The sequence below is a fragment of the Colletotrichum abscissum genome, assembly GCF_030869225.1.
Source record: "Colletotrichum abscissum strain IMI 504890 chromosome Unknown Scaffold_6.1, whole genome shotgun sequence".
NCBI classification, from domain to species: Eukaryota; Fungi; Ascomycota; class Sordariomycetes; order Glomerellales; family Glomerellaceae; genus Colletotrichum; species Colletotrichum abscissum.
In genome coordinates this window covers 1,537,811-1,550,533 of record NW_026850503.1, presented here as the reverse complement: position 1 = coordinate 1,550,533, position 12,723 = coordinate 1,537,811, and the positions used below count along the sequence as shown (strand labels likewise).

Here is a 12,723-nt window from a genome sequence, read left to right as displayed (position 1 = left end):
CATGGATCAAGTCTTGCCCATATTCGTTTTGAGCCACCCGAGCGTTGCATTTGCATTCAAGCCGACAGGACTTGAGGGGAATATGGTGGTGATTCAAGTGTCGACGTAAAAGTAGCCAGACTCAAAAGATTTCTTCTTTGTGTGCCGTTGAGGTTTGATATTATCTATGCAACTGCGCGATTGTCTCTTCGATAGCCTCCCATGTCATCCCTTCGAGTGATGCCCGAAGTCAGTTTACAGAGCCCATGGTCCGCATAAGCCGGTGTTCGGATCCGGGACTTGCTTTGGGCCCTTGACGCAAGTGACATCCTTCCTACCCCAGCAAGTAGCACCCTTGAACTGTTCCCATGCAACGAATGTGGTTGTGAACTTCGTTCCAACATTGTTCCACGCGCGCCAAACCCTCAAATCTCCACGGTAGAGTTGTGTTCCCGCAGGGCACGACTTGTCCCCCTGCACCACGGAAGGACTACCTTCAGCCCATCCAGCACAATCGGGACCCAAGATGAGGCTCACTCCCTTCGACGCGACAGCAAGAGCATCGACAGGGTCTTTGGCGCAGACCGAGGTATCACAACCAACTTGAAGACAGTCTGAACTGCCAGAGTCGTCGCGGTAGGCACCACGCGGGCTGAGACCGGTGACGTCAATCGCGGTGGCAGAGCATAGCTGGACCAGAGCCAAACAAGCCCAAATGTTGCTGCCGTGATATTAGCAAAGTGTCTTCTCGAATTTACAAGTATCATGTCGCATTTGTGTTTGATCGTTGAGGGTAACTTACGCTTTCGTGAACAGCAACATTCTCTATCTTGATCTGTAAACTACGAGTTGTTCGATGGAGAAGTTCGACCCAGTGCTGGTTGTATTGAATGGAAGGAGGCAGGACTAAACAAATGGCCACGGGCTCGAAAGCCAGGCTCCAGCACAGCTCTATTATATGTAGAAACTTATTGCTAGTCTCAGTCGGTTGACAACCTTCGTATCGGCTCGGTCTCCGTCAGCTTCTCCTCGCACCCTCATCCACCTCTTCTTTGCAGTCATGGTCCGCCTCATTGTCGCACAGCGGCGCTCATTTCCGAGAGATATTCGCTCTTTCTGCGACGGAGGAGTTCGTCCTGGGAGGACAAGGTTTTTGCCCATCAGGGTAGACAGGTACCGGGCATCGAACCAACAACACTGTTAACCTAGATCTGCCTACGAGAAATCAGCTCATGCTTGGGCCGATGACAGGGCAAAATGCCCATGACAAGCTTTTCTGAATTTTTCAACATGGTCTTGGCAACAACTTTTGTTGATCGTTGTCAGAAGCACAGACTTGAAAGAAACGTAAAAACGCAAAAACGCTTGGCCCCATCAGTGATCAGCTCTCAAAACCGCGATCAACCCAGCGAGGAATGAGAAGGATAGCGAAACATGCGGTAAACAAAAAGGCGAAAAAAATGCCATTTTCTGCCCAGCTATGTGATCGAGTTAGTCACGAAGTGATTCGTCGTTATAATCTAACATGAGCGCGAGCACCTGGATAGTTCCACCATTTCAATGCTTTCTGTAAAGCCAGCCTAGCAAGGAGAGATATGACGATGTTCTCCAGGCTGGCGATAGTAGAAACTCATGTCCCCGTTACCTCAAAATGCCATAAACCTGGAAGAAAAGGGTTGACTTCAAGATGCAGAACTTTGAAAGAGTTGCCCCGTATCAGTCGTCAATGATTCTTTTGATCCCTCGAAAATGTTCGCCAGTGACACTTCAATAGCACATACTCTAATTACTAGAGATGCAAGCCAGCTTGTCGAGCCAGGTCTTGGTCAATGTCCGTACTAAAGTCTAGATAAACTTTTCAGAACGCCCCCATCCTTGTTACAACTCCCGTGCTCAGCAATCCGCCTTATTGCCGATCAGTCACCGAGATTAACGGAAATAAAGTGATCAATCACATCTAATCAGATTTTCGATCAAAGTTTCGGAAACCTCCGTAGGAGAGACAATCGTGAAGTCTTGTCAATTACCGCAGACTGAATTTCCACAATTTGCCAAGTCTAGGTTTTCCCAGCGAAAAAGTTGCGGACGGACTAAGGATGTGTCAGGCAAGCACTATGTGTCGTCGCCCCAGACTTCTGAGTTCACTGACTGCCCATCATGGAGACGCCTGATGAGGAATGTATAAGACTATGTCAGTCACCAGCAGCTTCGGATCAAGCTGATACTCGCAGCTAGAGCTCCTCTGCAACCCTCTACGTCCCTTCAGTCTCGATACGAAGTCCTTCTCCCAATGCGCCTCTCATTCGTAGCCGTCTGGCTATCCTCAGCCACGGCTCTAGCCGCCGCCGCCGTGGACTGGAAAACCGTCAAGTGCCAAGGTACGGTCATTGATGCAAAGGCCTTGCCTGACAAGAGATGGGCGGCAGCCGGCGCCACTGAGGCCCTCAACGAGGTACTCAAGGCCTGGAAGGAGTACGACTCTGGCCCGAACGAGGTCAAGTTCGAGTTTAGCCAGTTCGCGTCGTGGTATCTCGGCGGCCCGGAGATGTGGCGATGCACGCAGCTGCTTGACGTGCCTTGCTCAACGTCGTTGACGTGCGAGGATACCAAGTACCCCGCTGGCCATCTGATTCTCAACTCCTTCTCCAAGATGCACCAAGTAAGTCCCACATCCCAATGGAAGACGTTACATGTTGTACGTGTGCGAACAGCGACTAACGACCGACTCAGTTCCACCGTCGGTACTTCGAGGCTCTCGACCAGGCACAGATGGACATTCAGTCCGAGATGGGTCTCTTTGCCGAGAAATTCTCTGTCCCTCTTGCAGAGAGCGACTCTTCGGCGAGAATGCAGAGAATTATGCTCAACGTCATCTACGGAGTCGTTGGTATTGCGCAAGCTTACACCAACAACATCTGTAAGTCTCCCGAAGAACTCTCTAATGTCATTGGTTCATCAAAGCTAACGATTTGAAAAGTTGTGTACTCGGCCCTGTTCCAGAGTTTCCTCACTCAGACAATGCGATCTCAAATCACCACAACCAGCAGTTACACAATCTTCACCAGTTGGGCTATTGGAAAGGATTTCCTCCTTCCGTAAGTCTCAAACTTCATAAATTATAGCTCACGATGATTCGGATCACTGACGCCAGCAAACAGAGGTGCTTCACCCAAGCCTGCCTATGGAACATTGTCTGCTATGATGGGCGACGTGTTCGACAGCTGGAAGGCAGCTGAGGTCGAGTACCTCAAGAGAATCTTTACTCCCAGAGATGACGCTACGATCAAGTTCTTGACTGCCGCGCTGGACAACGGCCTCATGTCTGCCACCCCCGACGATATTGACTTCAGGGAGATGTCCAAGGTGATCAAGAAGCTCTTCTACCCCAACCTCATGCTTGCTGCCTGGGAGACTGTTCCCTCGGCTCGGAGACCCTTCGTCCTGTATGTTGCCCACTCTCTAGCGCACCCCAACGAGCCGTTACTAACATGCAGCACCAGCCAAACCGGTCTCCCCTGCAAGATGGGCAAGACCGAGAGAGACGATTCTCTCTGGCCATTCTTGCCTGCCGACTCACACGAGAGGGCTGCTGCCTGCTACAACGGCGCCCTTTTCTACCTTCTCGACATTAGAAACGAGGGTGTGGAGTTGAGCATCGGTCACCCCTCCATCAGACCCAGTGAAAACAACCCCTTCTCTGCCCTCTTTGGTACGGACACCATGGACGGCAAGCAGTGGGGTGGTGTCACAAAGGAAGATATCGTCGCCGCTGTGTATGGAGGCTGGGTCGAGGGCGGCCGGATGAACAACAACTTCAACATGAATTACACCAACATACAGCCTAGCGAGGGATCCAGCTTGTGGTTTGGAAACGGCATTCGCGTCCCTGGCTACGTCAAGATGCCGCTCTGCAACAACATTTACACCATTGTTGGCAATGTCGAGTTTGGCAAGCCAGAGACCAACCCTTCCTGGCCTTGTGCTAGTCTTCCCGTCATTAAGCCTTCTAGATAATCATCTTTGACCTTATGTAGTTTCAGGCAATTTGACTTGATATGTGGAATGCACCAAGAATTGTTTTGAGTATGATGGTCTAGCTCAATCGCTGCACTTGATCAAGGTACCTATAGTAGTATCAATGCCATGGTAATGAATGTTGCTATACACACAAGCCTGATTCTCAATCGCGCTGGTAATGTAAGTCTACCATGTACTACCACTTTTCTAGAGTGTAAGGTCCCTGGACGTAGCTCTGCTCTGTTCGATGTCACGCCACAAAAATTGAAGAGAACCCCTCTCCAAAGAAACATGAAAATGCGCCGTTCGTGACATCCTGTTTTGCCCACATTCGCTACATGTATTCGTATACTTAGAGTTTCTAGCTGACCGAATATGAGTAAGTCTGTTTTGTTGGTAATCTCCTCCATGGGACACGGCGAAAGACCTATTGGTTGATTACCAAAAGTATCCCGTGCCGCCACTCCACTGCCTCTTTGAGCACTATTTATGCAGTCATACGGTAAGTTACGCAAATAGGAAGGTCGTGAAGCACTTCAGCGGCGTTCTGGGCCCATTTGTTCTTCCTTCCATCCAACGAACTTGGGTCTAGACCTTGTGCTCGTGGATATTGTATTTTTACCGCACATTATAAGACCGGTGAAAATGCCATGAAGTCCCATTTTATATCAGCATGTACATGATCCAAGTCCTCATCTCTCCCCCGTCGCTGAGGTGTTGTACGTCCAGCAAGACACTCCTTGGATAGCTCAAGAAGCCTCCATCATCTCATCATGTCAGAACTATCGGTCTCGCGGTCGATCCCCGTCGCCGAACTCGAGAACGCCACTGAATTTCTCAGCAAAAGACTTCAAGAGGCATCTCTTTCAAAATCAGACACAGATGAACATGACACTGAATCATCCGGCGAAGACACTTCGCCCCAGGACATCTTCAACCCCAGCCAGTGCCTCTTTTGCAATGAGCTCAGCACAGAATTCGCAGAAAGCATGCTGCACATGCAGAAAGCATGCTGCACATGCAGAAGCGCCATGGGCTCTCTATTCCAAATCTCGAAAGTCTGATAGTAGACCTGGAGACGTTGATCAAATACTGTCATCTCGTCATGGTCGAGTACAAGGAGTGTCTTTACTGCAGCTCCGTCAGGAACACAGCCCAGGCCGTCCGGCAGCACATGACGGGCAAGTCACACTGTCGGATCGACATTGGCAAGCCAGACTCAGAATTTAGAGACTTTTATGATCTCGGCTCTAGTTGTGGCAGAGACAGCGAGGACAATTTTGGATGCTGGCGTTTCGCCGACTCGGACGAAGACAGCAGAGAGTTGGCATCTGGAAAGGTCGTATCAAACCGAAATAGGAAGAAAGCTAAAAATCACCGGAAGTCTACTCAAGGCCAGAGGAAATCCAGCGACTCACTGCTGGTTGGTAAAAGTTCACTAAGAGAAGACGCATCGACAGCCTTGACAGCAAGTGGTGATAGCAAGAAGGGCCTGACGGCAGCAGCCGTCAAGCGGAACGGAATTTTCGAGAAGCAATTAGCCACGCTTCGCCCAGCCGATCGACAGGTCTTGTCGCACTTGCCGCTCCCACAACAGAGGGCTGTGGTAGCCAAGGCGAAGAAACAGCAAGAGACTTGGAACAGCGAGCAGGTGGCGCAGAAGATGAAGATTCAAATGAAGGCCAGATAAGGGCCAGTCTGCAATATTTATCAATCGATTTCACCCTATTCGAAAACGTTGCTATTCCTTGTGTCATGGCTGGAGTGAAGAGATCATTACTCTGGCACGGAAACAGTGCTGGATCGGAGCGGAAGCCCGGACTCGGCATAAGTGGGACCCAAAGCCGTTGCTGGCCGGCCGATGTCCAGGACCAACTTTGAAAATGCCTTCAATGTCAACCACAATGAGTTTCAACAGCTGTTTTTATGCTAAAATGGTGAGATGATGGACATAGCTACTCATAGGGCCAAAAATCAAAAGAAATATGACAAGAGTGGGATTCGAACCCACGCCAATTACTTGACTAGCACCTGAAGCTAGCGCCTTAGACCGCTCGGCCATCTTGCCTTGATTTTCCTGGCGGGTTTGTATCCTGAGTAGCAACGGGTCGAGCTTCGCAGTCTCGAGTGCGCGTGTCGTCTCGCGCGACATCCATCTTTTGCAGCTTCAGTCGCCGACTTGAAGATTTTCTAGTTGACAGGCAGGGAGAGAAGAGACTGGACGACTTCACATCGCTCGGCCATCTTGCCTTGGTCTTCCTGGAAGGCAGGGGTGAAATATCATTACTGAAGTGAGTACTAAGTTTAGATATGAGAACTACTTATCTAGAATGTTACGTTTACTTCTCAGCATCCATTGAGGAATGCATAAACACTCGAATCTTCGACTCCAATGTATAAGTACTCGTCCCTACTGTCTCCATTCAAGTCCCCAAACGTCACCATATTCGAGGTTGACCAATTTGGTAAATAGCTTACTCCGGAAGCGATTGATCCCGGGTTCCACCACACCAAGGGAGCGACGGCAGCCCAGTTCTGGCTCTGCGGGCCGCGGTTATACCACGCCTTCAGCCCGCCTGTGGCACTCTCAACGGCGATGTAGTCATCACGACCGTCACCGTTCAAGTCAGCAAAACGAATGTTCTCACGGCTGGTGCCGACTCCACTAGCGATCACGCCCCAGTTCCACCATCCCCAGCCGCCTGTTTCGCGACGCCCTTGGTTGATGTATAGGGTAGCCGCGCCATTCTCTGCGAGGTGGATGAAGTCCGCTTTCCCATCGCCATTCATATCAGCAAAGCGCACACCTGTACATCAAAGTTGAGGTTAGTTTTGGTTTTGAACCGAAGAAAGCAGTGACTGAAGTAAAGTAGCGACTTACCTTGGCCGTCTCCAATGCCCGTGGCGATCTCTTCGCCGGCGCCTGGACCCCAGATGACTTTGACTTGGCCATCAGAGGCGAAGCCCCTATTCCACCACACCGTCGCAGATCCAGAATCCTTGACCCAGATAAACTCGGAACGACCATCACCATCGATATCAGCAAAGCGAACCTGGTGTCCCTGTGCCCCGCCACCACTCGCAATAACACCGACAGGTTGCCACTGAACCTTACCAGCATTTGGACCCTCGTCGGGAGCTTTGCCAATATTCCAGTACATGTAAACCTCGCCGTTCTCACTGACGTGGAGGTAGTCGTCCCGCCCGTCGCCGTCAATATCCGCCATGAAGACAGCAGTGGCGTTATTTTCGAGGGCCGCGCTTCCGAGCCCACCGCCGGACGCGACTGTGCCCTGAGGGATCCAGGTGGGCACCGTCCCGCACACGACACCGCCACCGCCGTTGTCCGGAGGCTGACCCGCAACAGGATCGTCGATCCAGCGATTCTCGAATGCCTGCTGCACGCCGTTCCACCAGTTAGTAGCCATGATAATGTAGCCTAGATCGTTGGGGTGCAGCCCGTCGATCAGATCCGCCGTGCCGACAGCTTCGTCCATGCGAATGACTAGCACCTTCTTGCCGTCGTCCGCGCGGGCGTTCATAGCATCCTCAACGCCGTCGTTAAAGGCGTTGATACGAGCTTGCATGCTTGTGGAGGTGGATGGTATGATGCGGGCCACGAGCACGGTTGCATCGGGACATTTGGCGATGATCATGTCCACCAGGTTCATCAGGCGGTTAACAGCTCCAACTGCACCAGCATCGCTGCCCATGTCGTTGGTGCCCGCATGTAGCAGAACAACATTGGGCCGCTGTGAGAGAACGCGCTCTGCGTACCCGGAAATCTCGGCGATTGTGGCACCGTTATGGCCCTCGTGGTCGGCATCGTCGGCATCGCCTGACCGAACGGAACCGATCATGTCAACAACGTTGTGAACCTCAGTGGCGAGGTTGTAGAAGTAGCCACGGTACCCGGCGTTGCTGCTGCTACCGAAGCCGTTGGTAATCGAGTCTCCTAAAGGTAGCACACGCAGGTCTGGTCGCTCAGGTTCAGGCTCGGGCTCAGGGTCAGAGGGAGGATTGCATCCGTTATTAGGAGGTAGGTTGCCAGGCGAGCCCTCGTCGATGTCTTTGTCAAACTCAATTCGGAGAAGAGGATTGGTGCAAATGACTTGACCACTAGGGTGCTGGTCACATTGTCGATCAACGAGTTTCCCCAAATTGTCCGCAAACTGATGACCTATCCCGAAACTTGCACTTCCGAAATTATGGTTCTCTAGAATGTTGCGATGATCCGGCGTAGGGAACCCGTTCCAACTGACCAAATCAGCCAGCTGCCACTCCTTTTTGTGATTCTCCAATTGGTCATCCGCTTCATTTGCGAATCGGAAGGCATGTGTTGAGGGCCCGTCTTTATGGTAAACAATCTATCAATACACGTTAGGCGATGAACGACCACGGGTTCAGAGTTACTATCATACCTTGGGATGGCCTTCATTGTGCCATCGCACCTCGTCCGCATTTTTGCAGTCGTAACCGCCATGTGCCGAGGCACATACTATTTTTTGTACGGTGCTGTCATCTGGAATCAAGACAATGATATGCTCCCAGTCGTGGCGGTGTCCAGTACCGGGCCCGATAGCGTAGTCCTTCTCAAAGTAGTAGTCATACATGTAAGCACACCAGCCATTATTACATCGCTGCCGTGAGCTACGGCCAATCTGGTCAGCATCAAACAGTCGAGTGAATGATGATCGAGGAGCTAACTTACTAAACGTTGGAGTTGTCAAGATCAGCCTCGTCACGGCAGCCTTGCCACTCGCCACTACCTTCAGATAAACCCTCAGAAACACGCTTGTCGCAGCCAATAGCAGGCACATTGTAGCAGCCATCAGTATCAAAGTCTTGAAAAGATATTAGCAGTGGGAAAACACGCAGCTACCAGCTTTATTGCAAGAAGCGATCTTACCAAGAGCTGGTTGGTGGCGAAGATCGTTCTCCGTAGCCCATTCCGGAAGCTTCGTAGGGGGCTCGACACTCTGTCTCAGCGTAAGAGCATGAGAGGGCGAGAAAAGTGCTGCCCCAAGGAGCCAGAGAGCAGTTTTTGCTAGAGCATGCTGCCCTCGTCGCGAGGATGTGGATAACGACATATTTGCGAAGGATAGTGTCTTTTGCTGAGAATCTAGCAGCTTGCTTTCGGGCTAATACATCAAATGGACCGACTAACAATGGGGGACACAAGTTATATACTTGACTCCTAACAATTGAACCTATGCGCAGAGACTTCGATAGACAAAGGATTGTTTGCGAGGTGAAAGACTACACTACACGTCTTTGCTAACATTCGCTGTTGATTCCGGAGTATGGGCTGTCAAAAGCAGCTGCCTAAAGAGCGTAGCAGAACATAGTTGAAGTGAGATCTTAGGTTATTCGTTAGTTTCTCTTGGCTAATCAATATCCTAGTTTGTATAACTGTCCTGCGGTATTTTCTGCTTTTGTTTTTTATAAATGGCAAATTACTTGAGGGAATTCAGAGCCGATAAGGCCCTGATCTCTTCGCAGTCAGAGCCAGTCATGGGCCAGAACCAGGACTGCTGAATCCATTGTCAAGCACGAACAGCGGGTCAAAAGAATCTGGAGGTGTCTGGACTCGGGGCTGAGGGTCGAAGATATTTCCTTGCACGAAAATAGCGCCCAGAGTAAATGCATCTTGATTTCGCTTGCCCTATCTGGACGACGCTGGCTCACTTGTACATGCACATCGGCTTACATGATTTGCCAAGCCAGCAAGCGAGCGAAGTTTAAATCAAATATCTGACATAAGAACATCCCCTGTATAGAAGACTATGCTTCCCGTTGCAGCTGAAAGGGTTCATTAAGCTTGCAAACGAGTAAAGACGAAATGACTATCTGACACAAATTACTCCCTGCTGAGAAGAATATGCTTGAGGTTGCCGATGTGGAGGTAATTCACCGCCGCAAGGCAACAAATTGTATGTGGAGCCCTTCGTCTTTCTAATTATTATTCTTTGTGTATCTTGACATCTGGTGGATCCAGCCGGTGGGCGATACCTACCTACTTCAGGTAATTGAAGAATCCTTGACAGAAAAGCTGACACGAAGACGAACGATTCGGGAAGTTGAGAAGACTTGGCGGCGGCATCGGACCCGGAAGGCCCGAGCTGGGACCGGATGGGCATCCGGCCGAGCCCACCGCCACCAGGGAACCCGAGCCTGAGCCGACGCCGTCAGGCGAGATATGCCTTGCGGGTTGGTCAGCGGTCTTTATAGCGGGGTACAACGACTTTGGCTACGTCGCCTTCAAGCACGACGATCTCTGCGGCCACAACTCGGTCCGTATCAACGAATTTAAGATTGATGGCACTGGCGACCTGGCCCAGAACAAGTCCAGGGTCTCGTTTGTGTTGTGCGGGGTGAAAGCGTAGTTCTGAAGATTCCGTGCCGTATCGAGAGACACTCGGTTGCGGTACGCAGCTTGTGGCGGACGACAAGAGGTATCCTGCTGGTGAGGTGGGCTCCATGGAAGCCCCGTGTTTTGGCTCTTGTACGGTGGGACCGGCGTTTGTGTCGGCCATGGGAATCTTAAAGTTCCCCAATACGCCCGTCTGCCAGTGAAGGTAACTGGTTGGTTGAGCCCACGATTATTTCCTTGTGACGGTAAAATAGCTAGGTGATATAGTTTGTCATTGAACAGCAAGTCTCCTCTTGTTTTCATACAAAAGACTCTATATCCGCTACCCCGTTCTCGATTCTAAGGCTGACTCCGCCCGTTGTTCCCATCCGCCAGGTTCTCCGTGCTTCGCCCTGCCTTAACCTCCTCCCTCCAAACCGACCTCTCTTGCTCAGCCACACCAGGACCCTTGTACACACTGCCATATAACCCAGAAGCCCAGCTCGCACCATCCTTGGCCTTCTGGCTCTTGCTGTCCTTGAACTTGCGACGATACCATTTCCCATACGCCAACAGATAGTAGAGCCTGAAGCACAAGAGCGCAAACTTGTCGTGCTCCAAATCCTCGGGGTAATCCGCGCCCATGTCGACAGCGGCAGCAATACCAGACATGATGGCGACCTCGTGCGCATTGACCAGAGTCCATGAGCCTGCGAAACGGACGCGCTTCTTGGCTTGGAGGAACATCATCCACGGTACGACAAAGGTGTAGTGCTTCCATGTGTGGCAAAGCTGATGCCACCAGTCGGCGCGGATGATCTTGTCCTTGTCAATCTCGCTGTCGGTCCAGTGCTTGCGGTCGCGGTCCTTGTTCAGGTAGATGGTCTGGAAGACGTGCTGCTCAAAGGGAACCTTGTCGGGGAACTGGGACTGGTAGTTGGTGGTGTCAAAGCACATCTCCAGCTTGGAAAGGTCATCGTCGTACATGCGAATGTAGTACATGGGTCTAAAGTTGTCCTTGGCGAACGCAAGGCGGGATGACTCGTCAACCTCGCCCTTCTTGCCGAGTGTCTTTACAGCCTTCTTCTCGTCGTAAAAGTTCTCATAGTACTTCTTCATGTAGTCGGCGTCGTTGTGAGTAATTGTGATATCGTCGGAGAAGGTAGCCGAGCCGAGCACCTTGCGCTCGCGCCATGATGAGGTCTTGCCCAGGATCTTCTTAGCGGTGTCGGCAAGGACGCACATGACGATCTCGTCGTAGTGTTCCTCTGACTCGATTGCATCTGGGTCGCCGCCAACGGGGTTATGTCCGTCTTCCACGGGGGTCCGGGGTTTGGTCTTGACGAGGACGCCGCGCTTGTTGCGGTGGACAACCTCAGTGAGCTCCGTCGACAAGCGAACGGTCACGCCTCGAGACTCAAGGTCCTTCTTCCAGGTAGTATAGAAATCGGTAAAGTTGGGGAAGACGACCATTGGCGGCTGGTTAGAGGCGACGCTGTTCGGGTCGGCGGGGTACCACATTCCGTACGTTGGCGAAGTACAAAGACGTTCCAGCATGATGGCGGGCACCTCTGGCGTCGCGTTGCCAGTACCAAGGAAGAGAGCAGTCATGGGCAATCCCACGACGTTTGTGAACTCGTCTGAGAATCGAAACAGTTTGAAGACAATTTTCAACGGCAGTAATGCGAAAAAAACTTCGAACCACCTCATAATCTTGAGCATGAAAGCCAGTCTGCGAACTTCGGCCTGGTGCTTCTCGATGAACTCGGTCGGGAAGACGTTGGTCCAGAACTTATCGTCTTTACCGAAGGAGACCTGAAGCTTGACGGGATCCGCGTGGTAGCCTTGGCGGGCGAACATGGTCAGCGTGTGGTGGAAGATGTAGCTGCCGCCCTGTACACCCTGGTTGAACCAGCTCGCGCCGTGTCGCTCCTTGTTAATGGGCATCGAAAAGGCCTGTCCTCCGCAGTAATCGACCGAATCGATGAGGGTCACATCGAACTTGTCCGGGTGGTTCGAGAGATGGTACGCTGTCGACATGCTACGACATGTGAGTCTCTCGCCGTGCGAATTACAATCGTTCGTCTTGATAGTTTTGCTTACCCAGCAGCACCGGCGCCGACAACGAGGACCCTCTTCCGCCCATCCTTGCCTGTGTTTCCGTTTTGCGACATGGTTTTGGAGCCGTTTTGCTCAAGGTCACGATTGGGATCCTGAGATGCCATCAATGTCAAAGGAGAGATTCGTTATCTCATCACATCAGTGTAGACATCCCAGCTGGCATGCGGACGCGTGCGGGTCAAATATGGGACGAGAAATGTGTAACTATGGCGTCTATGACGCTGTGACATTGAGTTTAATGAGGTCACCACCCG

General features: G+C 51.5%; 6 protein-coding genes across 6 annotated transcripts; 3 read left to right on the top strand and 3 right to left on the bottom strand.

Annotated features, from left to right (window-relative positions):
- Window positions 1-234: 234 nt before the first annotated feature.
- On the bottom strand, window positions 235-801 carry CABS01_03501 (uncharacterized protein; the record flags this gene model as incomplete). Its single annotated transcript, XM_060536876.1, has 2 exons — window positions 235-700; window positions 782-801. 2 exons carry the CDS (start codon window positions 799-801, stop codon window positions 235-237), a joined length of 486 nt encoding a protein of 161 aa, XP_060392795.1.
- A 1,335-nt stretch (window positions 802-2,136) lies between these two features.
- On the top strand, window positions 2,137-3,993 carry CABS01_03500 (uncharacterized protein; the record flags this gene model as incomplete). The annotated part of the gene is made up of 6 exons (XM_060536875.1): window positions 2,137-2,158; window positions 2,211-2,638; window positions 2,710-2,896; window positions 2,957-3,074; window positions 3,138-3,422; window positions 3,480-3,993. 6 exons carry the CDS (start codon window positions 2,137-2,139, stop codon window positions 3,991-3,993), a joined length of 1,554 nt encoding a protein of 517 aa, XP_060392794.1.
- A 776-nt stretch (window positions 3,994-4,769) lies between these two features.
- Window positions 4,770-5,686, top strand: CABS01_03499 (TRI15; the record flags this gene model as incomplete). Its single annotated transcript, XM_060536874.1, has 2 exons — window positions 4,770-4,942; window positions 5,005-5,686. The coding sequence occupies 2 exons, from the start codon at window positions 4,770-4,772 to the stop codon at window positions 5,684-5,686; spliced, it is 855 nt and encodes a 284-aa protein (XP_060392793.1).
- Window positions 5,687-6,342: 656 nt separating this feature from the next.
- On the bottom strand, window positions 6,343-9,086 carry CABS01_03498 (uncharacterized protein; the record flags this gene model as incomplete). Its single annotated transcript, XM_060536873.1, has 5 exons — window positions 6,343-6,803; window positions 6,878-8,363; window positions 8,418-8,646; window positions 8,708-8,840; window positions 8,906-9,086. The coding sequence occupies 5 exons, from the start codon at window positions 9,084-9,086 to the stop codon at window positions 6,343-6,345; spliced, it is 2,490 nt and encodes an 829-aa protein (XP_060392792.1).
- Window positions 9,087-9,877: 791 nt separating this feature from the next.
- Window positions 9,878-10,572, top strand: CABS01_03497 (uncharacterized protein; the record flags this gene model as incomplete). The annotated part of the gene is made up of 3 exons (XM_060536872.1): window positions 9,878-9,929; window positions 10,060-10,349; window positions 10,432-10,572. 3 exons carry the CDS (start codon window positions 9,878-9,880, stop codon window positions 10,570-10,572), a joined length of 483 nt encoding a protein of 160 aa, XP_060392791.1.
- Window positions 10,573-10,708: 136 nt separating this feature from the next.
- CABS01_03496 (FAD dependent oxidoreductase) lies at window positions 10,709-12,522 on the bottom strand (the record flags this gene model as incomplete). The annotated part of the gene is made up of 2 exons (XM_060536871.1): window positions 10,709-12,389; window positions 12,452-12,522. The coding sequence occupies 2 exons, from the start codon at window positions 12,520-12,522 to the stop codon at window positions 10,709-10,711; spliced, it is 1,752 nt and encodes a 583-aa protein (XP_060392790.1).
- Window positions 12,523-12,723: the final 201 nt, after the last annotated feature.